The 21,130-nt window shown below is 39.6% G+C and overlaps 3 protein-coding genes across 8 annotated transcripts; 1 reads left to right on the top strand and 2 right to left on the bottom strand.

Annotated features, from left to right (window-relative positions):
- Positions 1-349: 349 nt before the first annotated feature.
- ywhag2 (3-monooxygenase/tryptophan 5-monooxygenase activation protein, gamma polypeptide 2) lies at positions 350-12,585 on the bottom strand. 6 transcript variants are annotated; one of them, XM_078245521.1, is made up of 4 exons: positions 12,502-12,585; positions 11,009-11,100; positions 9,291-9,477; positions 350-1,804 (listed from the first exon to the last, which is right to left on the bottom strand). In XM_078245521.1, the coding sequence occupies exons 3-4, from the start codon at positions 9,345-9,347 to the stop codon at positions 1,148-1,150; spliced, it is 714 nt and encodes a 237-aa protein (XP_078101647.1). In that variant the 5' UTR covers positions 9,348-9,477; positions 11,009-11,100; positions 12,502-12,585; the 3' UTR covers positions 350-1,147. The 6 variants fall into 6 exon arrangements, with proteins under 6 accessions (XP_078101647.1, XP_078101646.1, XP_078101664.1 ...); XM_078245520.1 differs by having other exon boundaries at positions 11,034-11,100; XM_078245538.1 differs by lacking the exon at positions 11,009-11,100 and having other exon boundaries at positions 12,502-12,519.
- Positions 9,989-11,110, top strand: LOC144513606 (RIMS-binding protein 2). The gene is made up of 4 exons (XM_078244753.1): positions 9,989-10,306; positions 10,641-10,762; positions 10,878-10,949; positions 11,045-11,110. Exons 1-4 carry the CDS (start codon positions 10,225-10,227, stop codon positions 11,108-11,110), a joined length of 342 nt encoding a protein of 113 aa, XP_078100879.1. The 5' UTR covers positions 9,989-10,224.
- Positions 12,586-15,561: 2,976 nt separating the features above from the next.
- Positions 15,562-19,919, bottom strand: ca4b (carbonic anhydrase IV b). Its single transcript, XM_078244713.1, has 8 exons — positions 19,832-19,919; positions 19,542-19,586; positions 19,286-19,450; positions 18,047-18,192; positions 17,846-17,938; positions 16,969-17,035; positions 16,541-16,704; positions 15,562-16,177 (listed from the first exon to the last, which is right to left on the bottom strand). The coding sequence occupies exons 1-8, from the start codon at positions 19,917-19,919 to the stop codon at positions 15,995-15,997; spliced, it is 951 nt and encodes a 316-aa protein (XP_078100839.1). The 3' UTR covers positions 15,562-15,994.
- Positions 19,920-21,130: the final 1,211 nt, after the last annotated feature.

Genomic DNA, 21,130 nt, shown 5'->3' with positions numbered 1-21,130 from the left:
CACCAGTTGGTAAGATTAAGTGATCACTGGTGATTTTTTATCTTCCTTTTTTACTTTCAGTAACAAACTAAATACACATATTGCATGTCACTATAGCAACGCCCATTACAGATCAATTTTTACGATCACCATTTTGGTATAGCAAATCAAAAAACCATAACAAAACAAAATAAATTAGAAATTAGAAATCAACATCAGACAAAGCCTGTTTTTCTCAATCATATGAATACTTAACACCCACAGTATAAGTTAATAAAGTCAAGCTACTGTATATAAATACATCACCAGCATGCACAATATTGAATAATCGATATTATTGTCATCATCATCTTACACTGAAGAAACAGTATAGTAGGCAAGTGCATTTAATAAAACAAACACAGAAGTAAACCACAAACTCTGAAGCTGCTTTAATTTCTTTTTTTTGTGTCATTTTTTAGTTTGTTTTATTTATTTATTTGTTAAGTCTCTGCCTTTAATAATCTTCACCTCCAAAAGAATCTACGGTTCCAGTGCAGTGGCATAACAGACTAATCTGCACTTAAAGTAGGGGAATCCATTTTTAACAGCAAGTCCTCATTTTCGCTCCCGTCTAATTCATTCTTTCAAATTTTGGGGGGAATTAATCGGTTTAAAACTTTTTCTCGTTGTTTGTGTGAGTTTAACATTAATGGCTTTCAGGGCCCTTTCTCATATATAGACTCACTACAGGAACCAATGCAAACTAGTTTTGTGAGGCATTCCCATACAATAATTTTCTCTCTTAAGTGACTCAAATGCATCTCTATCACGCAAGAACCTAACTAAGCAGATTATCTTGACAGAACAAGATCAGTTCCTATGCCAGTGTGAGGCTGCCATTTCAATCCAACAACAACCACTTTCAGGCTGATTGACTGACATATCAGTGGTTTTTGGCAAATGTCAAAGAGAAAACCAAGAAGACGGAGGCCCCTTTCAACTGTATATATATTTCTATATATATTTAAACTAAGATTTAACCTCCACTCTCACCTCTCTTTTGATTCTTTTCTTTTAAGACATGGAAAAATAAAGAACTGCTGCTGCGGTAGTATCATCGGCAAAAGCGGCTGCCAAAGTCCACCGGCCCTTCATATATTTTTTTTTTTCAAAGTGGGGTTACTCTTTAATTGTTGCCCTCCCCTCCCTCGTCATCCTGCTGGTCACTTGTCCACAGTGTCAAGTTGTCTCGGAGCAGCTGCATGATGAGAGTGGAGTCTTTGTAGGAGTCCTCGTTGAGGGTGTCCAGCTCGGCGATGGCGTCGTCGAAGGCGGTCTTGGCCAGATGGCAGGCCTGCTCCGGGGCGTTCTGGATCTCGTAGTAAAACACAGAGTAGTTGAGAGCTAAGCCCAGGCGGATGGGGTGGGTGGGCTGCATGTGCTCCTTGCTGATCTCGTGGGCCTCGTTGTAGGCCTTCTCCGACGACTCCACCACGGTGGCCCTCTTCTCCCCTGTGGCCACCTCGGCCAGGTAGCGGTAGTAGTCGCCCTTCATCTTCAGGTAGAACACCTTGCTCTCATGCTGCGTCTCACTGCAGTTCTTGATCAGGAAGTTGTCCAATAGGTTGAGCACATCCTGGCACACGGCCTCCAGCTCCTTCTCAATCTTCTCCCTGTAGGCCCGCACCATCTCGATCTTCTTCTCATTGCCGTCGGCCGAGGTCTTCTGCTCAATGCTGGAGATCACCCTCCAGGAGGAGCGGCGGGCCCCGACCACATTCTTGTAGGCCACGGACAGGAGGTTCCTCTCCTCGTTGGACAGGGCCTCGTTCAGCTCTGTTACCTGGAAGAAGGAGACAATGGACCATTTCATCACCAGCTTCAGAGCAGAAGTCTTGATTAACAGCACCAGATTGCATGTGCATTATACAAAAAGGAATATTGAGAACATATAATCCAAGAAAATCTAGCAGTATTACTAGAGTTGGCAACTGTTTTTTAGCAAAAATGCCAATCATGTTATGGTTCCAGCTCCTCAAAATTGAGGATTTTCTGCTTTTTTAGTTTTATATCATTGTAAATTGAATATTTTTTTTAGTTTTGGTTTGTTGGTCGGAAAAAAGGGACAATTTTAGGATGCCACGTTGGGGTGCGCCCCTGTGGTTTGAGGAATAATGTGCCAACCATGGACTGCAACGTCCCCTGATTGAGCCTGGCTGGGGACCTTTGTTGCGTCTCTCTTTTCTTCGTTTTCTCTCGTCTCTCTACTACTGTCTGTAATAATGGCATAAAAATCCCAAGAAAACATACTTTCAATATAAAAAAAACTAAGGAAGTTACCTTTTCTTAAGTTTTATAAAGCAAACAATAAATCAAGTGATCAAGAAACTGACCACGGATTGTTAGTTGCAGGCCTAATTATTAAAAAACACTATTTTTAGGTAAAAAAAAAAGACTGGACTAACAGTACAGCTCACAGCACAGAAGTTGAACAATATTTCACGTGTGCAGTCTCCATGCCAATCCACTCATTTATTTCACCAGTAGCTCCAGCTGCCACGTGGACTGGTTAATTAGAAACAATTTAGTCGCCGGCAGTGCAGGTTTTTTTTCTTTTGGGGGGGGGGGGGCTGATAGATGGCTAAAATGTTCCCACGAGCCCTCCGGGGCAGCTGCACTGTAAGTGAAAACCATCACTGCACAGGCGGTTCACGTGTCCCACTGACCTTCTCTCTGGCTCAAACTGACCTTTTACCTGTCTCTAACACCACGTCGGACTACTCACTCTGAGTTCCACTGTCAAATTTAGACTCGGACGAATCAGTTTCATAGTTGGGTGGTTGTCAAAACAGACTATGTTGCTATAAAAAGGCAACATTACGCAGGGTTATTTGATTAGAAAGGCAACCTTGTATTGGGTTGGCTTCTGTCAGATCAATAACTGCACAGGGACTGAAATTATATATATACTGTATATATATGTATCTTTGGTTTCACAAAACCTTATACACTGCTTTCTTTATCTGAAAAGCTCCTCTTGACATGCTAATATTTCTCATCTCTCAGTTTTGACATTTTCTGCCGAGGCAGAGGAGCAGGACTGCCGACGTCACACTGAGTGGATGGAGAGCACGGCTCAAGCTATAGAGATGGAGGGGCCAACTGTAGACCTACTGTATGCATGCAAACGACAAACAGGAAATTTACTGTCAAATGATTTATATTAATCAAATGACTCAATGGAAACAAATAGGTCGTCACTACAACTATAAAGCGCTGATGTTCGGAAGGCTTACTGCTTAAGCTGCTACTGTCAATTGGATTACAGTTGTACTGATATATTAGCTGACAATGCATCCAACAGATACAAAGATTGTAATTTCAAGGGTTTCACTGATATTAAGCATAATACCAAGATCCTCATTTAAAGCTATAAAGCCCAACATGTATTTCTAGGGCTGAAACAATTAGTTGAAAAAACTAAAAATGAATCAGCAACTATTTTTTGAACATTTTTTAGGCAAAGAATGACAACATTTACTAATTTAAGCATAACAAATGTGAATGTTTTCTGATAGTAAACTAAATATCTTTGGGTTTTGGACTGTTGGTGGTGGGCATTTTCCTGACATTCTGAAGCTCAAACCACTAATCGATTGAACAAGAAAATAATCTTTAGTTGCAGCCCTAGCATGCAGAAAGTCAGTCTGGAAAGCATCATTAAAGGCTGTTAAACCGTATGTATTTTCCATGTGGTTTTGTCATTTCTGGCTGGAATGGCAAGGGATTCCCTTTTGATTAAACAATGTGAGAGCACACCCCTGCAAAACGGCCTAGTTTGGACCGCACTGACATGGCAGATTGTTTAAAGGGAAAGGAATCCCTCCCTGCACACACACATCACCCCACCTCCTTCAACCAGAAACCCCCTGATGACAAACAATCCACAGGGGCTCACTCCATCCCTCATGAGGAACATCAGACAGAATATTCTTCCTTTAAAGCACAAATGACGATTTGAAGCTGTATGTGAGCTCATGCAGGCTCCTGGCTAAGACTCCCAGGATGCTAATGGTCCCAGTATGAGCTGGTGTGACACAGCAAGTTTTTATTTTTTTTAAACTCACTGCTGAATTCAGTTCCTAAAATGTATTTATTTCATTTTTATTTATTTGGAGGGAAAAAAAGGAAAAGCAGACAAAAGGCTCTGTTCTGAACACTGGCCAATAGGAGCTGAGAAATGATCCTGTGAGGCAGCTCATCCTCTTCTTCATTATCAAAAAATGACACTTGTCAGGGTCATTAACCCAAAATGACTTCAAATTGCTGCTCAGGAGCACTCTGCAGAAACAGCACATGCACATGTATAAGGAATAAAACAATAGAGGAAAAAAAACAAAGCCCACGATCAAATCTGATCATATTGACTCACTGCAATATGACAAAGAATATTCTAGAGAGTTGCTGCTGCCTCCTACGTTTGTTTAGAGGAAAGAGCAGTTCAAGGGGTCTTTTTTGGAGCATTTTTATAATGCAATCATGCTAAAAAAAAAAAAAAAAGGCGACTAAGCCTTGGATAAAAAAAATTGGTAGATTTTGCTAATGCATATTATTTTAATTAACGTGACAAAGAGAGGAGGAAGATGAGGAGGAGGTGGAGGAGGCGGAGGAGGAGGAGGAGGAGGGGGGGGGGGGAAGAAGCAGCAGTTGATAGGCTTTTTCCGAGCAACCGCACATGGCTCCCAGCAGCAGAAGCTTTTATAAATTAGCTGTAATGGAGGGAAGGGGAGTTGGGGTGGTAAAAAAGTGTCGGAGGGCAGCAAATGCAATATTATATGATACGAGCCTCTTATAAGCCGAGAGATCAAACTCAGGCCTGTGTGCATTTCATTGTAATATCGCTTCATTGAACGGCACAGTCGATAGAAAGGCACCGCCCAAGGAGCAGACGATTTGGGCTGGACTCCGAAATCCCAGTCAGCTGTCGATGAGTTGACGACAAGACAATGAAGATATTAAATCTTTTTTTTCTCCGAGTTGTAGCGCGGTAATACCAAGGCAACAGTGCAACTCTCAGATTCACAGCCAACACAGTCGAGATTGCGGGACGCGCCTTTACGCACAGAGAGCAAAACATTATTCATACAAGTCATAGTTATTATCTTTTCTTTTTTTGAGTGGACTTACCGATTTCATAGCAGCTGCCATATCATCATATCGCTCAGCCTGTTCAGCCAGCCTGGCTTTCTGCACCAGCTGCTCGCGATCAACCATTTTTTAAATGATATGTGGTTGCTAAGTCGAGCTGCTCTACTTGAGTTTTTGGGGATGCAATGATTGATATTTTAAATCGCAATGCAGTGAAATCCTACGCGAACCTAATGCTGCAGCTGTTCCCTGCTGTCTGTCTGTGCTCCGTGCAGACGGGACACCCTTTTCCTCGCTCCCTCCCTCCCTCACCCCTCCTCACACGCTCTCCCACGGCTGCGTCATCACTCAGAAAGGTGGGTGTCTGTGCCAATGATGTAACACTCCATGCATGGGAACAACAGACGTATAGGGATGGATGGATGGGAGCAGCTGGGCTAAAGGCCTTGTGGGAAATGGAGTCCTCTGTGAGAGGCCTGTACAAATGGGTTGCTTATGGGGGTGTCTGGGTGTGACACAGCATCTCTCTGTGGGGGCTGCTGGCGGGACAGGATGTCCCCTTTTAATCCCAACCTGCATATGGCTAATTAGGCTAACACTTAACACTTTTGTTAGTCACTGGGCCCATTTCAAGGAGATAAGGGAGTTATATACAGTTATGGCACAAAGTCATTGTTTTACAAGGCGAAATACCCATTAGGTGGACTCTAATCTGGACTAATCATCATTCATTATATCATATTAAGCTATACCAGCAAAATAATTGTAAAATAAAGTGACACATGGCTGAGCACAGTGAAATCTGAATTTTAAAGGTCCCATATCATGCTCATTTTCAGGTCCATATGTATATTTGGGTTCATACTAGAACCTGTTTACATGCTTTAATGTTCCAAAAACACATTATTGTTCTCATACCGTTAGTCTGTGTTCACCCTGGATCTGAAACGCTCCGTGCCTGTCTCTTTAAGCCCCCCTCCCGAAAAAGCTTAGTCTGCTCTGATTGGTCAGCATTTCCGGGTCTTCTGCATCTGCACTCTCGGAGTCTCTGCACCGTCATTGCAGCCAAGGAATGACTATAATGGCACTGTAGCGTTTTATTCTACGAATATATAGTATAGTTGTGACATCACTTTTTACAATATGGGACCTTTAAATTATTATTACAATAAAAAGAAAAAAACTCAATAATGCACATGGCCGTCATACCTCTTGCGCCCGTGTTTGAGGACTTGGTTACACAACGAAGGTGTCACTTCTCTCATTTAAAACAGAAATGTGTTTGGTGTACATAGTACAAGAAGTTACATATCACTTCCCTAATCAGACTCTCTGGACCCATGACATGGATGTTTTACAAAGTGGACCTCTAAGACTGTCTAGGAAGTCCAGAAAAAGTCTAAAGCTTTCCGTTTCAAGTCCTAAATGAGTCATTATGTTCACTTCAACAAATTTCTCTTGTCTGGACTGTGGCAGCTGGACAGTAAGAGGACAATGTCCAAAGATATTTAAGTATAAAAGATCTACCTGAAACAATAAACGTCATGTCCCCATTGGAAATTACACCCACAGGGAGTTACCGACTAAGTTATAACCGTATGTGCTTGTAACAAGACCGCAGGCCCTCGCAGGCCCTTAATCATGACATCATTTTGTTTGCAGTATGGCTCACAGGGCATCACAGCACTTCCTGTCCTCAAGGCCAACCACTAGTGAGCGATGCAAAGGGACAACTCTGCTGGTGAGGTTGGATTTGTGCAGCTGTTTTCTACTGAGAGCAGACTTATGCTTATCAGAGGCAGCAGTTTTGTATCAAAATCTAATTTCAGTCGCTTTAATGTGTTACAGTACGTGTAAATCATTTCACCCTGGTTTATGCATAGAGTCTTCACCATACTAGCAATATGAGCTACTTAAAGCAGATGGAGAAACTGCTGTTCACAGCCCCCTCTTCTGGCCAAACATGGAGATGAAGGTATCTGAGGGTGAGACATGAGTGCAGTGAGGCATTTGAAAGTAAAATATGTTGTTGTTGTTGTGGTGAAAAAGCTTCTAAGGCCACAACACTGTCTTCTAAAACCTACAAGAATAAAACTGTTCTGAGGTCAGCCCTTTCTAAAGACACACTGACCCAGCACAACCGTGTTGTGGCAGCGGACAAAACAATACAACTTTATTTATTCATGTAAGGCCAATTGTGTGCAGTAGTTCGTCACCCACATCGTCGACAGATATATTTACACAATAGATGCAGAAGAAAGGAACAAAAACTAAAAACAATCAATGCAGGTACTAAATACATTAATAAATGAATATATAAATATATAGAAACAAATTTAATTAAAAAGCATGTGACTGCCTTTAATGAAAATTGACATACAAAAAAACTAATTAACAACTAAACTAAACACATGCAAGTAAGATGTTCATCCCACATTTTATAAAATGTCCACACTGGCAAATGTATTTTTTAAAACATGAGACTGTATGTGGAGATTAATAAGTGCCCTGTTAAGAGCTTTTCTACAAATAAAAACATGTAGCCAAAAAAACATTCAATAAAAATGTGAAGGCTGAGGGGTAGTTGTGATTCGGTTAAAATACGAATGAATGAATGAAACCACAACCTGGATTTCTTTTAGTTATCTAAACCAAAACCATGGTCACAAAAACCCCCAGCATGCACTGCTGTCAGCCGTGTCCACCCCCTATTTTCTAAACCTTATTTTTCTCTGCAGGAAGAGATTATCACCTGCTGACCTGCAGGTCAAGAGAGGTCCTGCAGACTTTCAGAGACGTGTAAAGTGGGTCAAGTAGGAGGAGGAGGAAAACACTGCCTCTTCCTACTTAACCATGGTTTGATGTTTCAAATGATATGACTATTGTACTGATATGGCTTCAGCTATAGAAGGATTATTTATTATTTCTTGTATCGTGTGGTTTCACATTACAATCAAAATTAGTTTGTTGACCACTGCAAAGAAGTCAGGCCGATAACACCAGAGTCAATGCAAAAAAAGTCTAATTTGAATGCATCCTCACAGTTATGCTTCGACCTAATTGTTTTTTTAGATGATCAATTTATTTACAGCCATTTTTGGGAAAATAAGGGCTTATAACTCTTTTCTCTGCCTTTATATTCAAATTCTGGGAGAAAAACACAATGTTATTTCATTATTTCAACTATTACCCCCATTACGTTGCAACAGGCAGTGCTGAACTAATGAATCACTCCACTTGCTCCAAAGAGGATTACTGTTCTTTCTGCTTAGCTTAGTTACCTCAAATCAGGATAAGGGTAAGAAGAGGTCTGTTGTCTACAGCGGCAATCTGTCTGTCCAGTAAACAGTTGAGGCTCACACAGCTGTAAATGGAGACAGTTCGACTGGAGTTGGATGTTTTGATATTCCCAGATGGAGTGAGGATTGCTACTGCAGAAGAAATCGCAGAATGGGAGCTTCAGGCTGCGAGCCAGGTGTCCATACCCACCATCCGACTCTTTGTGGCACTTTACCCATACAACCCTGCTGCAATGTCCCCCAACTATGAGATGGCTGCAGAGGAGCTGCCTTTTGTGCCAGGCCAGATAATCAAGGTAAAAAAAGACAACTTTTTACTTTTTGCAATTTACAGTGTCTATATGTAACTTTCAGTTAGTGTTGATTCTAGCGGCCCCTTTGGACTAAAGCACTAGAGGTTTTACCACACCTGCTGTCATAAAGCTCTTTTCTTTACGGTGCTGTATAACCCACTTTATATTACCGAGTTAGTCTTACGGGGAGGTCATATAGTTGTGATGAATGTTTTGCTCAGAGAGAAAGTCATTAATTTACAATAAGAGAATAACTTACAGATGCATTGTTGCATACTTAGCCTGGATGTCCCGTGAGCTAAAACAGGTATCCCTGTCACTGTGTCACCAGCCAAAGCATTAAGAGATTGTTGTAGCAACCAACCTAATAATAACTTAGATTAATATAACACATTTCATGAAACCCACGGACGCTTTACATAAGTAACGTTACAGGGGACAAGGAAAAGAAAATAGTAGGCCAAACACGGACTAAAAGGAATAAAAGCGTCTAAATGGAAGGGGGACGTCATTTAATGTCGCCTACTGACATACAACCACATCGCACATTCTAAAGTTCTTTTATGAATGAAAAAGACATATTAGATACCTGAGGGCCAATTCGGGGTGGGTTTTGAATCATTAACAATCCCATAATTGTCTCCATCTGGTGAAAGCCAGACAGAGTGAGACTCGTGTTATCGCCCGTTGTCTTTCCCTTTCCCTTTTACCTTTAAGTTGTTCTTCGTTTAATGTCCTTCTTTCCTGCGATGGTCCTGCCCCAGTATCAGCCATAACTAAAAAGATAAAATAACATTAAAATACAATTAGGCCTATATAAAGAAATCTCATACTACCTTTTACCTGGCTGGATACTAACACAGGCTTTTCTGGTGTAACAAAGAAATCTGTGACCCATCAGAATGTGTTACTGTAGCTCCGTCTAACTGCCGCAAATCATTTTCGGACTTTGCGGGAAAAATCAAACCTGGGCAGATGCCTTACTAAAAGCTATATAAAAATGGCGTTCTTTTCACTGTTAGTCTTTTTTGCTGTTACAGGTCATTTATGATCATCAGTTGAAAAATGACAGAGTTGCAGAAACATTAAAAAGTTACATATAGTCACATTAATATAAAAAGTAAGGCAGGTAAAATGGTGTATACTTCTTTTATGGTGCTCTTTAAGTGTGCTGACTTGTGTATCTCATATATTAGAGCTGTATTTCCTCACTTCATCAGTTGAAAAGCGTCTTTGAAATGATGGTTGAAACATGATGGTGTTTCCTGTTCGTGCTACATTTAAGCCAGCTGATTGTGTACAAAGATATCAGCTTTTTTCTTTATTTCCTGTCACCGTTTCCAACCGATTGATGTCATTTTTACTGAATTCACTGCTGCACCATGCAAATATACATTTATTTATTCCAAACCTCCCATAATAAAGAGATAAACCTCTGCATTTATTAGGTGTTTGGAGACAAAGACTATGATGGCTTCTATTATGGTGAGTCCGGTGGGCTCTCTGGTTATGTGCCAAGTAACATGGTGGCTGAAATCCCAGTGGAGGATGAGTACCTGAAGCATCGCCTCATGCAGCAGGGATTCCTCCCTGTGGACCACACAGGTATCAACCCTCTGTTTCTGCAGGACACTGTGCTATAACAGAACACCAACGCAGGGGTAATATAACGTAACGTAGGGGCTGTTGGCACTGAGCTGTGAATGTCTGTAACTGTAGAAAGCTACTAACGTTAAACAGCATGCTACAATAAATAAGAATAAATTAAAGAAATACAGAAATCTTTTTCTTAAACAGAGTTTATATCACAAAAATGTGAGTGAAACACTGGACTTATAATTTCTTTTTCTTTGAGATTTCAGGCTCTCATTGACACATGCAATTTCAGCCATTGAAGTTGTGTGATTTCAAAGGAGTGTTTGTGTGTTTGGGCCCACAGGCATGTCTTCAACGCCAGATCTGAGCGACGTAGCCAGTATCCCTGATGATTTGGTTGTTCGACGAATGGTGGCCATATTTGACTACGATCCGTGGGAAAGTTCACCCAACATGGACAGTGAGGTAAGCATGAACCACATTGTGTTTCTAACCACTTTATACTGATTTAGTCGTATCTGTTGTTTTAAATACAACAAAGTGGTTTGTAATGTTTCAAAACTCTTTTTGTCTCTCAAAGATTGAACTTGGCTTTCGTTCAGGAGACATCATTTATGTGCTAGGTGACATGGATCGAGATGGATTTTACTACGTGAGTGTCACCTCTACAATTACAATACAATGATTAGATTGAATAGTTCTTGCACTGACTTTTGCACAAAAGTTTAACTTTCACCTCTATTTTAGGGGGATCTGCATGGACGACGAGGTTTGGTTCCATCTAATTACCTGCAGCCGCTACCCTGGAATTAGAAGAAAAGGCCACGCTAAGATGTTTGCTACCAATGCCAAGTCTCACAGACAGTAAGAAATCTGCAGTTTTTGGGCCAGTTTATGTTTTCACATTATAGTATTGCACTGCACCTACTTTAGATTGCAACTCAATAAGGGGTCAATTCAAAGAAGCAACTAATTAACGTTCTATAAGAACTCTAAGAATTGTCAGTATTGATCAGAATGCGACAAAGTGAAACATGTTCTTATCATAGAATTTTCAGGTAATTTATTTATTGAAAAGCAAAAAAATACAAATAATTTGGTGAAAAAAGTACAGAAAATACAAATCATAGCCTATGTATTTTAAAAAATCTAAAAGGATTTTTATTCACTTCATATTTGCCCGCCTACTTTCCTTTTGCTTCTACTCTATGCACTTTCAAAGCCTAACATGAGCCAATCAATTAAAAAATGAATGCTTAGATATACCGTATATCTATAAATGTCAATTTAATTACTTCAATCATACCATGACAATGGAGAGACTATTTTAGCCTTACTAATACACCTTTATTCGCCGTTGTTTTGTAGACCAGTGTGTATTAAAATAATAAATCCATATTTGCCTTATGTAGCAATTTTTATGTAAAATGCATTCACAACAGTAACTTTGTATAGGGGAAATTATTCATCATGTTATACATGCAACAAGTGTAAAGCAGAAACTGAAAATAAAGTCTCTTGAATTTGTACAATGCTCAGCTGCTCTTTGGTAACTGTAGATCTCAGCTATACCTGTTCTTACTGATTTTACTTATCTTAAATCATTTTCTATTTCGGCAGGTTTTCACATTCACCATTATCCTCTCAATTTCTAACAAATGAACACAATACAAAATTAAATGACAAAATCAACAGAGAAATTCAGCAAATTTTCATGATGGGGCCTACATGTTTTAAAATCTTTCACACAGAGTCTGTTGTTGTTGTTTCTTCTTGTACATTTCTCTGCAGCCAACAGTATACTCATCCATAAAGTAGGAAACACTACACTGTGTAGTAGAGTTTAGTAGTGCTTTCTACTTTATGGGTGACAACACTGTACATCAGTAGCTTCTGGTCGTTCCACCGCAAACAATGAAGACATGACGGGTCGGGTAAAGGCAAGTTTTCACACATTAAATTAAACACAAGCACATTCTCTAACATCATTTTATAACTGAGAAACATGAAAACAGTTTACACACACAGCATTTGGCAGAAACGTGCTCAAAGGTATGCTGATATAGGACAATAATGAGACATAAAGTAGTAACTCATGTATATTTCAGTGCATTTTAATTGGAAAGATACAACAAATAAAAGCAAATGCAATCAAATAATGGTCAAAATTAAATAATTAAAGTCACTTGCTGTCATGGCCTTACCATCGTTTGGACTCCCCAGAAGAAAGAAAACCCAGAAGTGAACGTGATCTTTTTATTAACCCTGTCTGAGCCACGTGGTTAACACAGGAAAAGCTCTAACAGTCACACACGCACGCACGCACGCACGCACGCACAACAGTTCACATCTCCTGTAAAACTCCTTCACAGCAACACAACTCTTCACACACACGTCTCGAAAGAGACTCAGTGCAGCCAAACACTATGAACAATCCTCACTGAGATAACACACACTGTCACTCAGAACACACTAAGATACACACACACACACACACACACACACACACACACACACACACATACTGAGATAACACACACTGTCACTCAGAACACACTAAGAGTAAAAACACTAGCATCTAACACCACGACAGAACATACTAACTATTCATCTTTACAGTTTGTATAATTTAAGTGACTTTACACTAATCAATAGTTTCTATAAGAAAAGAGTGAAATTTTCTTTCTTTTATTTTATACAAGTTTTTAGGTAAACAAGAATGAATAAAAATCCTCAGTTTGCTTACCTACTATATATATATATATATATATATATATATATATATATATATATACTATATATATATTTTGTCTGTAATAATTTACATAATTACTGGAAATGTTACATATTAAGGTACGTAATAGTCCAGAAGTTTTAAATGTTTTTTATCAACAAATTGGATGTCTTCTCTTGCCATGAACCTACATTATCTAGAAATTCAAAGGACTGTGGGGTTTCCATTGCTTCCACCTCCATGACTTGTGCAGTTTTACTATAGTAATGGTAAAGTGCTGTAGATCCACAGGGTTAAAGTCATGGGATAAGTGTGTAGAGTTTTGAAAACTGTGTTCAAGCGATGAAAACCAAACTAGAGTTTGGTCCACATGAACTGCTGCTGTGCAGACTGGAGTTAGAGTTTTGCACGTGGCTCCAGTTGTGCCCACTGTCGTTTAGCAATCGGAAAAAAACTGTAGTAAGTAAATTATTATTTGTATAGGTTTCTGAGAAATAATTATTTTCGGAGATCTTTTAATTTATTGTATGTATGTAGCTGGTAGTTGTAGGTCCATATACTACTTTTGTGTAGTGATTCTAACAATACAGCATTTCAGAGTAGCCTATTAATATAATTTTCCTCAGTAAAGTAACTGTAGCCATCAGATAAATGTTAAATGAAAGTTTCACAATCAAACAATATTCAACGTAACAGTACCTCAGAATTTGACTTCAATTTTGGGAGTGTACTTAGTTACTTTCCACATCTGTACCCAAACACACACAGAGACACACACACACACACGCAAATTACAAACCTACGCCCATGAGGCCCTGGCAGACTGCACCGCTGCTGCTAAACGTTAGCTCATCCCTTTTAAGGACATGCAGTCATGAGAAGACACCTGCTTTGAAAAAAAAGGAAGCCAGACACTAAAGCAGTTATACAGTATATATTGATCCCAGTAATAATGTATGTGGTTGTGCAACGATCTAAGGACAACATATCCTTTACTGATGCAGCATTGAGGCATGTACTTTGACTGAAATAGCAACATATTGATGAAAGATTAAAAAAAAAATAGTAGCAGACTTATTGATTGGGTGTGCTTATTTTAGAGATGTTAAATGATTATTTGCAAAGGGAGCATGGTGTTCCTCAGCACTGTCCTCAAATATATTTTACAGCGCTTGCAAGTACAACATTTTCTGTATAGATCACAGGAAGAGATTCATATCTCATTTATATTTCTGAGAACTCATTCACGCCTGCATGTTTCTGAAAAAGTGTGGGTGGGGGATGGTGGTGCAAGGCCCTTCCCTATCTCAGCAGCAAATGTGCAATATGCTTGCAACAACAGAAACTTCGCAAATAGAATAGACGGGCCTGTGTCCTCTGTTGTCACGACAACCCAAACCTCAGAGTCACACCAAGTGAAATAAGAGGAAGTGGGGGAGGGGCGGCACACACAAACCAAGAGAAGATGTCCTTGTGAGAAAAGAGAAAGAAGAAAAGACAAGCAGACAGTAATAAGTAATGAGGCAGATGAAAGGTTGTAAATGGAGGAATTGACAAAAAGTTTTTTGGCTGCAAGGAATCAGACACTAAAAGCACATGTCCTGTCATACAACACACATATAAAGGTTGTATTACTTTGTGATAAAGTGTCCATATGTGTTTGTCCAACAAAACAAGGACCGAGCCTCTGCAGCAGGCGAGCATGACTGTGCATCCTGCTGATTACCTCAGCACTGTTGCACCAGTGGCGGTCCTTGCATCAGACATCTATTCCTGTGTAACATGGGATTACATCCAAAGTGATCTTGAGTACTTAGGTTGGTTAGATAGTCAGGGTGCCAACAACAAGCGCATCATCGAATGACCCCAGTAGGTACAGTATTAGGACACTGCTTAGGACTGATTGAATTATGTTTTACCTTTGCTAATTGATCTCAAGGAGTCAATCCTCTTCTGATGCGCAATGGAGCTGTGAAAGTACTTTCCTTTGAAATGGTTGCTGCAGTTAAAGTTGTTTAGTATTGCAATCAAGAGATATTAAGAGTATTAAAATTAGCCATGTTTGAACAGTTATGATGAATCTATCAAATGTGCTCTCACACACACACACACACACCAAAAAGCCACAATTCCTGTTTCTGTCCAGTCAAATGTCGTAACCTTCTCATTACATCATGGCTGTGGGTTCGTTAGTAAGTCACGAAATGAGATAGAACTTCCCCCAGGACTCCTAAACATTGAAATAAAACATTTGACAATATACATGCCCTTTTTTAATTCTGTGTAGAAGATGAAACTGCTACCCAAAATTGAATGCAAGCACAGTCCAAACTGCTAATCAGACTTGTTTGGTGCTGCCACACAGTGGATGTTAGAGGAGGTGACACTGACTGTTACTAGTGTAAAGTGCATTACAGTAACCTAGATGGGAAGAAAACCCAGCATGTACAACCTTTCCAACATCATGTTCTAATTTGTAAATGAAGAAAGCAAAAATCTTTAAAACAAATTTATTTTCTCCAAAGCAGCAATAAAACTTATCCCCGTTACATCACGTTTTACAAACCGCTGAGATAAAACATTGTGTACCAAACCGGCAGTACCAACAACAGGCAGCAGTAACATGATGTACTATTATTTACTATTTATATACTATGTCATTAAAACGTTCTGTAAATGTGCAAACAAAAGGGAAAATGATTGACCGATCAGTATTTTCACTCAACTTCAGTGCAGTTTGTTGCAGAAATAAAATAGACCAAGTATGAGGTGTCAAGATGCTAACTCACATTTGATACACAAAACAAAGAAATTATTTATGACACATGCTTTGAAGTATTAGGCTGTCCTTACAACCGCACACAGTGCATACTGTAGATTCACACAATTTAAAATATACAGTACATTACATATTTGACATCAGTGGACATATAGACAGCAGTATTTATTCATAAATGTTGGAATTAAACGGAGGGAGACAGGGACAGGGCACTGGATACCAGCACTGACATGAGTAACACAGTGCTAACCAGAGCAACATGGCCTCCGGAGTAATACACCTGCCGTGCATTCAAGGGCTGCACTGGTCTGTAGGTTTCCACCATCTGCTTTCCATTGGAAAACTGAAGCTGGGAGAACGCAGCGAGCTGTGACCCCCCAAAAAAAAAAAAAAATAGAATCACGACAGGTGAAAAAGTTTTTGTTTTTTAAACAATGGAGCAAAAGGACTATAACATGAATAGTGATACACCCGTAGAGAATTATTAACCCATTCCTTCTCCTTAGCTCTAAGGTGCGTTTTTATCATTTTTCCACTCAATTTGGTTTTTCAGGAATCAACTGACTTGATTTACTCACAGCTCTCATCAGTGTCCTCTTTAGCAAAAAAACACTACCTGCCCCACATAATGTGTTCCTTTTTGTAGCTGGGAATATGATAAAAGCATGTAGGAATGCAGAAAAATGGTATTCAAATTGTTTTTTTGTTACAATTTTGTGAAAATAATTACCTGGTTTCTGCTCAGAGGAACTGGGTTTTCAAACAGGCTCCAGACGGCAGCTTCTTCACAGCCAGGTGTAGTGAGGGAGCCATCATAACGGAAGTACTTGGTCATATTTTTTTGAGGAGGTATTAACATTTCCAGGGACACACCTGTCAGCGTCGTCCTGTCGGCTTGTTTTATAGAATATCAAAGTTGAAGTTAACATGAAATATATTATAAGACAACAAATGTGTTCAAGGTGACAGCCTTATGTTTTAATTAATGCATTATTGAGGTGTTACAAAAGAAGTTTATGACATTGTGTTATCTCATAACAATTGCACTTTAGCCTAATGCTACAATCAGCAGCACATGTACAACCAAGTACACAATGTTGCTGGAAGATAATGAGGCGCAATTATCTTAATCTTTCCATGTGAGCAGATATGACTTACCGGGTTGTGTGATGTTTTTCAGAGCATTAATAAGGGGATCAAATTTCTTATTTGCAGACTTGGACTCCTGGAAGAATAAAATGTTCAAGTTACAAAACTGACATTTTTGTAAAAGGTGAGACAACTTGCTCTAGATGATTTGGTTCAAACAGATGCTGAAGCTTCGTTAAAGGTTGATTGTTTTGTTGCTTTTGATGTAATGGTTTCCACACACACACACACACACACACACACACACACACACACACACACACACACACACACATAAAATCACAGCACTAAAACTGCCCTTTGTAAATTTCCTTATTAACTGATGACCGCAAATTCCAGTGAATGCTTTATTTTACAATGTCTTCAACTATTTCTTTGACATATCTTAGGGTGCAATTCTTGGGCCATTTATGCATCTTTTTTTAATTGAAGGTCATTGTTAATGGCATATCTAGACAAATGTAATTGTACGTCTATTACCTTCATTCATCAAAGCTGCATCTAAGATTTCAGAAGCTCTTTTTAAATTTAATTTATCACCAAGTCAACAATTATTGATATGATATAATCCTCCATCTTTCCTTCACAAGTGTTAAGTCCTGTTCTTCTGTCCCAGTTATAACCGCTTTAAAAATGTGTCAAAAGTCTGATGCCAGATGATCAAGTATAATTGAAAAATTATATTGTATGAAAAATATATTGTATGAACTTTGGGATCAAACCATATATCTTTGCAATTACTGAACCTCTCACTACATTTTCATAAGAAGGATGCTATTGCAGAACAACAAATACTGCACCCATTTCCATCTAACCTTTCTACCCGGTCACCTTTTTTTTTAATTTATTTTTTTATATAAATTGAACAATAATCAAATAAAATCACCTCAAATACAAATCCAAGAACTGCCACGCCTGTCTGGTCTTTTGCAGCCTGGGATAAATTGTTGTGTTCTTCTTTTATGTGGACAATATGCATCTGTAGATGGCATACAGTATTAAGTATTCAATATTTCAGTAATTTGCAGAAAGTACACAAGAAGGCTTCATCACATAATTATAAGACATCCATCCCAACATTTCTTACCTCCATTGGAAATTGTTCTCCATCAATGGTGTGTTCAGATCCTGGCCCTCCATCTTTGCCCCAATGTAGGTGAAGTTGAACTGCCTTGTAAGGTGTAAGCAGATTTCCTCCTTCAATCCTTATACCAGAGGGTAAATCCAGTTGAACTAGAAAAAATATTCAAGACATAATTTCAAAATTCAGGCAAAATAACACCCCTCAGTGATGATTACAAAAGGAACTTTTTGGATTTGGCTACAGTGCAAAATTTAAAGTGCTCATATTATGCTCATTTTCAGGTTAATAATTGTGTTTAGAGGTTATATCAGAATAGGTTTACATAGGTTTACATTGCTGCAGCTCCTCTTTTCACCCTGTGTGTTGAGCTCTCTGTTTTAGCTACAGAGTGAGACCTCTCACTTCTGTTCCATCTTTGTTGGGAGTCACACATGCTCAGTAGCTAGGTAAGGACTACTAGCCAGTCAGAAGCAGAGTATGAGGGCGTGCCCTGACAGTAGCTAGGTAAGGACTACTAGCCAGTCAGAAGCAGAGTATGAGGGCGTGCCCTGACAGTACCTAGGTAAGGACTACTAGCCAGTCAGAAGCAGAGTATGAGGGCATGCCCTGACAGTAGCTAGGTAAGGACTACTAGCCAGTCAGAAGCAGAGTATGAGGGCGTGCCCTGACAGTAGCTAGGTAAGGACTACTAGCCAGTCAGAAGCAGAGTATGAGGGAGTGCCATGCTAGCAGCTAGGCGAGCATTATAACGTGTGTTCCAAAGTGACCACGTTTGTCTCTGAAGTAAAGGCTGGACTACAATAGAGCTGTTTGGAGCAGTTTGTGAACAGTGTTTTCTGTTGGAGGTCCCTTTGGGGGGGGGGGGGGGGGAACTTTGGCTCACTTTGTAAATCTATAAACGTGCACAAAAAAAAGACTCAACACAATAAACAAAAGAGAAAAACCCAAAAAGCATAATATGAGCACTTTAAAAGATTAATGTTTTGCAGCTTCTTCAGGCTTCTGCACATTTATCGTACCAGAGGAAGCGTGACTGCAGAACCTTTTTTACATTTACTGTTATCCATTTTGCTACCTCTTAAACCATATAATATCTCAATGGTTTACAACTTAAATAATTGCCTTATGAGTATTTTACAGCCAGTTGTCTTTAGTCAAGTTGATTTAATATCACTCATTGACTTATTGTCTTTTTACCGAATCTTCTTTTTATATTAAACTGCAATTATGAAAGAGACATACCAGTGTGACCGTTGTTTATGAGGCGACCATGAAAAGTCTCTTGATATCCAGTGAAGTGAAAAGGAGTGAGCCGTTCATCTAGTAGTATTCTCCTTGTAACAATGTTCACTGGAGACTGAGATCTGCCACTGCAGTACTGTGAAACCACTCCCCATTCTTCTGGACCTGTGAAGGTAGGAAGGTGAAAATAGGTCACTCCACAACTACATATTTCCTTATTTTATTTAAACTGTTAATGGCTTGCCTTGAAGTTTACCTGTGCAGGTGTGATTGCATGTAACTTGGGACTGGTAGCACCAATCTGCCAAAACACGTTTGAGTCATTTAATAGAAGGGAGAAAAAAAAGAAGAAAGAAATACAAGCTTCCAGCTGAGGAATAATTATGAGAAACAAATCTTTGAAAGTTCTTCTTTGTAATGAATAAGCCCAAGACACTCTAAGTTGAATATCATGCAATGTATTCAAAAACAAAAAATCCTGTCTACACTGACTACATTTTTCAAAAGTCAAATAAGTGAATTAGTTTTTATCCTTAGTGAACGTACCTGCCCCTGAGACAACCTTCGTGAGCGATGCAAACCAAAATAAAACAGGAACAAGCAGCATTGTGTCTGCCTGCTTTGACTTGAACATTTTGGCTGATGATGGCAGAAACACAGTTCAACCAGTCTGTTATAAGACAGGTAGACCCACATATCAATCCCGCCCACACCTCATGCCTAAGTTTTATGACTCCTGATTCTTGTGACCACTGACACAAAGCAAACATCGGTATCTGAAGACATAGATATTCCCGCTGCCCTGGTAGCTTCTCTGTTCTCTCCTCTCCCCCTCCCTCTGTCTGTCCTAATTGCAGGAGTGGAGTCTGGTGTGCGGGAGTCAGGGTTTCAGCTGCCTACCACAATATCTACCACAATCAACCTCTGCTTCACATACCTGGTCATTCCTTCACTCTGTGTCAGATCATAGTCAATACATAGTCAAGTTAGTCTCGCTCCAGACCAACATTTGTTTAGTCTGAATGTATGTTTGCCTGTCCTAACAAAACCCTTATTGACAGGGTTTGGCCTGAAATCTCAAAGCCTGAATGATGCAGTTTATGATGCAGTTTAGGTTTGTTGACAGAAAAAATCTCAACATCAGAGAACTCATTAAGGTGCAACATGTACACAGAAGTTGGACAGCAATATACGACTGATTTAGTGAGACAGTAAAAGAGCAGAAGAGCTAATAACTCTATGTTACTACAGCTTTCAGTACTGTTGATGCACGGGGCATCCATGTTGGATTTTGAGCTGGGGGGGCCTCGGAGGTTGTCGAGCTCCTTAATCCGAGTTCAGGGGGGCATGTTTCCGACTTCGACTTCGGTAAAACTGACTTCTGAGTACAAATGGAACGCACCATTACTAATTTCCAAGATTATTGACACAATGTATTCTTTACCCAAAAGTCGACTCTGACGATGTGGTTGACAAGGTTGTGGAGAAAAGCAAACTGCACTATGGCCGTGCATTGCTCTTTCCATGTTTTGGTGGAGCAATTGTATTATGTAGGCTAGGCCTAGTACTGTGCTTCAACATGGTGCCTTTGTAGCCTTTTTGTGCTGAATGTGCCTTTAGTGGAGTGTATCATGTCGTACCTGGCAATCTGCCGAAGCTCTCAAATGTTGAATTGTTGTCGGCATATGTCACTGTAGTGATATTGTTGCGTGTTGTTTTAGTGTGTGAATTTCGGCATTCTGTTCGGTCTGTATGGTTTTTTGCTTTTTATCTCAATGGTGGGGTTGGTGTGGTTTGAAAATAGGGCCGGTGTGTTGCAAACGCCAGGGCCGTTTTTTATCCCAG

Source organism: Sander vitreus, chromosome 3 (genome assembly GCF_031162955.1).
Source record: "Sander vitreus isolate 19-12246 chromosome 3, sanVit1, whole genome shotgun sequence".
Taxonomy (NCBI): domain Eukaryota; kingdom Metazoa; phylum Chordata; class Actinopteri; order Perciformes; family Percidae; genus Sander; species Sander vitreus.
Note: the sequence above shows the minus strand (reverse complement) of the source record. Positions and strands in the feature narration are given on the sequence as shown.